Below are 8,048 nucleotides of genomic sequence, written 5' to 3'. Positions count from 1 at the left end.
CTATAATAAAACGCATAAAATATATTATAAAATGTAGATAAGCCGCAAGGCCTCTTTTGATCAGAACATAAAAAGTCGTTTCATTAAAAGAAAACAACTAAAAGAAAATAAACTAAATAAACAAGACTGTTTCCACTTCCGCAGTTTTCCCTAAACGGAAACGAAACCGGAACTGGCAACAGCGCTGAATAAAGCAAATTTTGACCGAGACGAGAGATAAAAACTTCCTTTAAAACACTCACTAAACACTGCAGTTGGTATTAAACTTAATTTAAAAGCAACAACACTGAATACATAGAAATTTATGTACTAATTAAGCATATATTAATAATTAAATAAATGAACAAATTTGTCAAAAGTGCTAAAAACCATAAATATGTATAAGTATGTGTTTTATTTGTCGGGCAAATAATTTCTGTATGGGGTACGCCACGAGTAATACCCAAACCACAATACTGAACCGCATAGCCAGATAAATCGGTTCGAACTAAGAACTAATATGAACTACTTAGTTAATTTTGTCAGGATCGGTGCTATATAAGAACAGCAGCTGAACTTCTCTGGTGCAGTTGCTTTTGGAATGCTAACTGAAGCGCATTGTTTTAAAGATTAAGTAAATAATTTATTTAAAAACAATGCGATCCGCGGGTCCCTCAGCCTTTGTGGCTGTAATTCTTATGTACAGTGAGTCATCAAGTGGACAATCGATTCGTAATAGTAACAACAATTGCAAACTTTATTGTTTAAAATGTTCAAAAAAATATACAAAAAGTGTATTTAATACAATATATTGAATTAAAATTTTTTTAATTTTGTTGTGCCTATTAAAATTTGAATTTCTAAAGTCCATTAAATTATATATGTATTAGAGAGTGAAAGTTGTAAGACAATATCTTTAGTTATCACATTTAGATTTCCGGTGATAATTTAAGGATAACCTTTGCATTGAAGAGAATAAGATAAAGAACATAAAATATAACTGAGAACCTTCCAATTTTGTTGGAGAGTATCTTCATTGATTTTACTAAAGCATTTAAACAGTTTTGGCTCAAAAATTCAATATTAATTTTCTTAATTTAATTTCTTAATAAAATTGTCATTGTACTCCATTTTGTTGCACTTTATTATTATACTTCCATTTATAATTGAAGGCGTTCACGTTTCCGCAACGATTCCTGAGGCGGTAGCAGGGATCAAATGCAGGCTGCACCCTACAAACTTGTGCGACAATCTGAGGTAAGAACAACTTGACATTTTTAAAGGGCAGATAATTAGCTATAAGTATCTAAGCCTTAAACACATTATCTAGGACAAAGATGCAACAAATTGATTTTTTTTATACCCCTGTAGAGGGTATTATAATTGCGTAATGAAATGTGTAACGCATGGAAGGAGATCTATCCAAACTCATAATGTCGAGTTTATATAGCCATATCGGTCTGTTAGTCAGCCTGTCTGTTTCTATGCGAAGTTGTCTCTCAGTTTTAAGGCTATCGTCTTGAAACTTTACATAGGTTCGTCTTTATGTTGCAGACAGTACATATGTTGGAATGATCGGTCGAAGAGTAGGTTCTTATATGGCAAAATAATCTGTATTCCAAGATACTTTCACATATGCTCACCTGCAAAAGGGAAATGCATACAAAGGTATTAAATCTTCGGCGGAAGATATCGTTGCTTTCTCGTTTGAAAATAACGTCAGTCAAAGTCCTGTTTTGAATGTATTCGTCCTGTACAATATATCTAATACTCCACATTTGAACGCATGAATCACCTTGCATGTTAGTCAGTGGTTTTTAATAGTTAATATTAATATCATTTCTGCAATGTTTTGCAATAGCTTTCACCGCATAGTCGCTTAATCGTAAGCTAAATTAAAACCTTTAATTGTAGCGGTTTACAGTAATTATGAGGTTGGGCCCTCATTTTAATGCATTTAATTAATAACATGCACCTACTCATTAAGATTAATAATCCATTTCATGACCCAGAGCACACTAAGACACACATTAATAGTAGCTAATCGAAGAAATTGCACATTCTATACAAAAGCTAGATTATACAGAATATATGTATACATGCTCTCTTCAATTGATGATACGATAGCCGAATCAAAAACGAGTTTTCCATATCTATCTCTACTCAAGGATATGAATGCCTTCGTATTTCGTGCTACGTTTAAAAAAGTAGACTTCATCCTTAACTTAATTGTAATTTTATTATATTATATTATATAACATTATACTATATAATATAATATTATATTAAATTATATTATATTATTACGCAACTATAATACATACAAAGCCTTAATTAAATAATTATTTAATTTTTTTTCTAAATTTCATCTACAGCAATGCGAAAGAGTGCCAAGCGACAACACACTGCATTCAAACTGTCTGGGAAAAGCGTTCGGTGCCTGTGGATAAAAATGCCGTCTGTCAGATATGTAAGGACATTATCAAGCAGGCACGCAGTGAGCTACCCAGCGACAATGCCGAAGTGAAACTCAATCGGATAATTGAGGATTCCTGCCAACAGATACCCCTTATCAAAATGCGAAAGGAATGCAACACACATATGAGGAACAGCATGCCGGAGTTGATAGAGGTGCTGTCTTCGCAAATGAGCCATGAGGTGGGTAACAAAACAATACATACAGAAACGTCATACATCTATATCTAAGTGTTTGTACTGACTGACCGATTGATTGGTAACTAACTCACAGCCTAACAGGTCAGAGCCATGAAATTAAAATTTTCATTGATGTTTCCTTCAGGGTGGAAAGTGAACTCTAGGTTTTTGGCCTCTGAATTGGGATATATCGAATATTGCAGCCATATAAGTGTGCTTGGCAAACGCGACGTTATAAACATGTGTCTGAGCGTCGAACTAACAAGCGAGCGATCGTTGATTTAAATTCATTCAAATTCATGTAAAAATGGTACCCTCAAATATCCTATATAGCCAAAATGTCCCATCCCCATAACTCGGTCAAATCTCATCCGATTTCATGGTTTGGTCTCTATATAAATTTGGATTCTAAATCTGACAACTTTCTTCGTGGTCTAAATTCATATAAAAATGCCACCCTCAAGTATCCTATATGGACATAGGTCAAAATTTTTCACCCCCATAACTCGGTCAAACCTCAACTGATTTTCAAAAGGCCTTTAGCTGATGGTTTGGGCTCTAGATCAATTTGGCATATAAGTCTGCTAACATTATTTTTGGTCAAAATTCATATGAAAATGGCACCCTCAAATATCCTAACATATATATATATATATATATACATCCGATTTCCCCGCTAAGTACCCGCTAGAGTGTTATATAAAAAATAGCCAAAATCAGGACATTGTTTGTGTTTGTGGAAAAAAATTTCTGCGGAAATTCTAGTATATTTATATATAACATCTTATTGTTACTAACCAACAATCAGGGTTCGAATCCCAGGCCAAAGGACAGAGTTCCCAGTTCTAATTATAATCATAATAATAACAATAAAATTAATAATATTAATAATAACAAAAGTAACATATTATTATGATTATTATTTGAACAGCCAATTTGCACCGTGGTGGGTCTATGCAACAGCGTCAGGATCAAGGAAATGCTGATGCAGAGCTACGAAGGTGCGCTGGACGGCAGTCTAGATGAGAATGATGTGGATCTGGCGGTGCACGAGGCGAGCAGAGCAAGTCGTAATGTGGATCAGCCCGATCAGCTTACCTGCACCACCTGCAACCTGCTCATGCTGGCTTATAAGGAAGAGTTTGAGTCCACCACACGGGGGGACATGATTGAAAATCTGCTGCACACCTGCTACAGCCTTTACAGCTTGTCGGACACCTGCGCCAACATTGTCTCCAACTATTTTGATGACTTCTATGAGCTGGCAAAGCAGCATCTTCAGTCGAACGACATTTGCCAAGCTGTTAGCATCTGTACGAATACCGAGACTGAACCAGAGGCGGTGGCACCTCCAGCGATCAAAAGCGATCAGTTCTACTGTGGCCAGTGCAAGCAATTGGTGCAACATTTGCGTGAAACCCTGTTGCAAAATACAACTGAGGCGCAGTTTAAGCAAAAGCTGGAGGGCTACTGCAAAAAAACGCGCGGCTTCAAGATTGAGTGTCTGACGGTTGTAGATCAGTTCTATCATGTTATCTACAGTTTCTTGAAAAGTCAACTGGATGCCGAGGGCGTTTGCTCGTTCATCAATGTCTGCCGCGAGCATAAGAAACTGCAGGGAGAAACAGGAAGTCTGAACTTAGTTGACTCCAACGACGGATTGGAATCCAGTATTGAGCCGCAACTACCCTTATGTTTCGTATGCAAAAGTGCTTTTAGGATTGCCAAAAGTCTGGTTCGTTCCCACGTCAGCAATGAGAAGCTCAAGAACGCGATGAATTGCGGCTGCAACAAGCTGGGTAAACTGTCAAATAAATGTCACGGGGTGGTCGACAGCTACGGAGATCGAATAGCGCGCTTCGCAAGGAATCCCAGAGTGTTATGCTCCCTGTTAGGCATGTGTTTTCCTATTGGACCGCATGATCTCGAACTAACACCAGTCGAATCGGAAGTCGAACTTCTAGTTGACGATACTAATAAGAGCGAGCAGCTGCAATTGACCGCTGACATTGAGGGCAAGGAATCGGTTGAGTGTCACCTCTGCAAAAAGGTGCTCAAGACTCTGCATAAAATGGTTAGGCATCATCAGGATATCAAACTGGCCATGGATCGCGTGTGTCACGTGCTACACAAACAGAATCTGACGGATGAATGCCAGACTATGATAAAGCAGCACGCCGATATTATCATTGATCTAATGAAGAAGAATGTGCCACGCCAGCAAATATGCAGAACCGTTAACATGTGCCTCATATACGAGACAGAGAACTGTAAGTATACGCACTCATATTCAACTGATAAACTGATTAAATGCATTTGTAAACTATGTATTTTCTCTTTGCCAGTTTTTGATATTCAAGCGCAACTAGACGATCATTACCAGCTCGAGCCGACCTCTGATGTTGGCTTCAAAGGGTTCGAAATTGAAATCGACGATGCGCAGGATGATCAGTTCGCGCTCGAAGATCCTTTAACTACTGATGTAGGCTTGAAAGGATCAATCAAATGCAGCATCTGCAAGCGTGTGATTAAAGCTGTGCAGCACATAATTCGCAAAGGTGAAGATAGTGGTAGTATTGAGAGAGCTTTAGATAAAGTCTGCCATAAGATGGGAATACTGAGCGGCCGTTGCGAGAAAGTAGTGCACAGGGACGGCAATAAAATTGTTGATCTAATAACAAAGAAGACGGCTGGCCGCAAGATATGCAAGTTGATTCACTTGTGCAGGAAGTCTGTTTCTGTAGAAGATTGTAAGTATTAAAAAAAATTAAACCCCAAATCCTAACTATATTAACCAGACCCGTTACTGTTTGATCTCCAGTGGAAGCTGACGATGAGGAACAGGAGGAATACGTCGAGTATTGTTAGTATCAAATATATCCAAACTTAGACAGCTAACCTACTTCAGCTTTTAACTCGTAGTTGATATCAACGATGCGCTCCTCAAGGATCAGATGGGTCTATTCCCTCTAGGAGAACCTTTATCAGCCGTTGAACTAGTATCCAAAGGCTCGCCCAAATGTGCTGTTTGCAAGACGGCAATTAAGGCCTTGCAGCATATGGTGCATCACCATGACGACAAAGGTGAAATCACGAAGGCTTTGGGCCATGTTTGTCACAGGATGGGAAAACTACAACATGTATGCGAAAGTGTGGTCAACAATCATGGCGCTGAGATTGTCGATTTAATGACAAAGCATATGTCAGCTGAATTAATCTGCAAGGCGATCCGCGTGTGCCACCTCTCGACTACAAAAGAGGAAGATTGTGAGTAATTAGAAAGTAAGCTATTCTGAAAACTCTGAGACTACTTACTCTTTCACGAATAACTAGACGTAATTGATGAGGCAGTGCAAGAGGAACAGGTGAATCCGGCAGAGCTGGAGGAACCCCAGCCAACTACTGATGTAGGCTTGAAAGGATCACCCAAATGCGCCGTCTGCAAAGCTACGATTAAAGCTTTGCAACACATAATACGCAAAGGTGAAGATAGTGGTAGTATTGCGAGAGCTTTAGAGAAAGTCTGCCATAAGATGGGAAAACTGGGGGGCAGATGCGAGAAAATGGTGCAAAATCACGGCAGTCAAATTGTTGATCTAATAACAAAGAAGACGGCGGGCCGCAAGATATGCAAGTTGATTGGCATGTGCAGTAAGTCTGTCTACGTAGAAGATTGTAAGTATTTAATAATCCGACCCACAAACCTATATTAACCAGTCCCGTTACTGTTTGATCTCTAGTGGAAACTGACGATGAGGAACAGGAGGAGTACGTCGAGAATTGTTAGTATCAAATATATCCAAACTTAGACAGCTAACCTACTTCAGCTTTTAACTCGTAGTTGATATCAACGATGCGCTCCTCAAAGAGGAGATTGGTCCATCCCCTCTGGAAGAACCTTTATCAGCCGTTGAACTAGTATCCAAAGGCTCGCCCAAATGTGCTGTTTGCAAGGCGGCAATTAAGGCCTTGCAGCATATGGTGCATCACCATGAAGACAAAGGTGAAATCACGAAGGCTTTGGGCCATGTTTGTCACAGGATGGGAAAAATACAACATGTATGCGAAAGTGTGGTCAACAGTCATGGCGCTGAGATTGTCGATTTAATGACAAAGCATATGTCAGCTGAATTAATTTGCAAGGCGATCCGCGTGTGCCACTTCTCGACTACAAAAGAGGAAGATTGTGAGTATAAAAAAAGGATTCCTTTTGACATTTATTTACCGCTCTCCGATATTTACAACTGTTTGCTAGCCGCAATAGCTGAGCCAATGCTCGAGGAACAAAAATATCAGTCCGAGGACTTGGAATTGGTTCAGTTAGCCGACGGCCCCGTCTGTATATTTTGCGAGCTGTTCATATCCAAAGTTAAGACAAGCGTGAATGCCAAGGAAAAGCAGGCTCATTTCATAAAGGAAATTCTGACCAGCTGCCATCAACTGCCCTCAATGTTCCGTAAGGAATGCCATGAAATCGCCGACCGCTTTGGCCCATTAGCCTTAGATCTGTTGGACAGTGTTTCTCCACAGCAAGTGTGTCGTCTAGTTCACTTCTGCTTCAGCCAGGAGGAATACAATGCATTTGTGGGCATTGCACAGGACAAGCTGGAGAACTCACAGTTGGTCCAGCCGGAACAAGGACCGTTCTGCATAATATGCGAGCTTCTGGTGACTAGATTTGAGCGTCTGCTAGATACCAAAGCCAAACGTGCCCATATACTGCATTCAATTCTTTTAACCTGTGATTATCTGCCTCACTTTATCCGAGATCCATGCCAAAGCATTATTTATGGCTACGGTGCCGCCGCCTTGGATCTAATTAGCAAAGTGAAGGCCAACGATGTGTGCAGTCACATGCCGCTATGCTCCAGTCAAACGGCCCAAGATAGCAATGAAAATTATGCACAATAACTCAACAATAAGATATCCAATATTTCTAATATTTCCATTTAAAGCATATTTAAGACTCTCTGAATACCATGCACATATTACCTTATTATATATATCTACAAGCTTAAATTAAAAATAATCTTCATCAAAAAACGGATATATTTTAAGTATTTTATATGACAGGAGTATAGGGCAGATCGATGGATCTATTTTATACTGACAAGGCTGTTCATCCTAGCTGACAAAATCTTAATGTCTCGTCGATTCCAATTTTAAGGTTGTACGATTCTTAGCAAAGTCTGCAGGATCCTTGCTTATCCAAAGAGAGCTCTGGCTCATGTTTAGGCGTTGGACGGTTAATTTATCAAAGCTGCCGAAGAGTTTTTACCCAACCCGAATCCATAGTGGCTCGTGCCTTTAGAAAGGTAGGATAGCTGCATTTCTAGCTAGTCCAATGTTTTCAAAACTCGTTCAAATGATGGACTCTCCGGAGATCTCGCTTTCTAGATAACTTTCATACTTCT

The 8,048-nt window shown here is 39.3% G+C and overlaps 1 protein-coding gene across 1 annotated transcript; it reads left to right on the top strand.

Annotated features, from left to right (window-relative positions):
* Positions 1-573: 573 nt before the first annotated feature.
* Positions 574-7,641, top strand: LOC135428012 (uncharacterized). Its single transcript, XM_064681799.1, has 11 exons — positions 574-684; positions 1,152-1,236; positions 2,355-2,637; positions 3,566-4,904; positions 4,980-5,384; positions 5,456-5,497; positions 5,557-5,901; positions 5,968-6,309; positions 6,375-6,416; positions 6,476-6,820; positions 6,890-7,641. The coding sequence occupies exons 1-11, from the start codon at positions 636-638 to the stop codon at positions 7,543-7,545; spliced, it is 3,933 nt and encodes a 1,310-aa protein (XP_064537869.1). The 5' UTR covers positions 574-635; the 3' UTR covers positions 7,546-7,641.
* The last annotated feature ends 407 nt before the right edge of the window (positions 7,642-8,048 follow it).

This window comes from Drosophila montana, unplaced genomic scaffold (assembly GCF_035044405.1).
Source record: "Drosophila montana isolate Dmon_TW-CO22-7 unplaced genomic scaffold, ASM3504440v1 contig_2438_1, whole genome shotgun sequence".
Taxonomy (NCBI): domain Eukaryota; kingdom Metazoa; phylum Arthropoda; class Insecta; order Diptera; family Drosophilidae; genus Drosophila; species Drosophila montana.
The sequence above is the reverse complement of the archived record's forward strand: the minus strand, read 5'-3'. Positions and strand labels throughout refer to the sequence as shown.

Excerpts from the sequence above, each read along its gene's own strand:
- LOC135428012 (XM_064681799.1), top strand. The coding sequence starts at position 636 with ATGCGATCCGCGGGTCCCTCAGCCTTTGTGGCTGTAATTCTTATGTAC. Across the intron at positions 4,905-4,979 it reads CATATACGAGACAGAGAACT|TTTTTGATATTCAAGCGCAA; the intron begins GTAAGTATACGC and ends TCTCTTTGCCAG. Across the intron at positions 5,498-5,556 it reads GGAGGAATACGTCGAGTATT|TTGATATCAACGATGCGCTC; the intron begins GTTAGTATCAAA and ends TTTAACTCGTAG.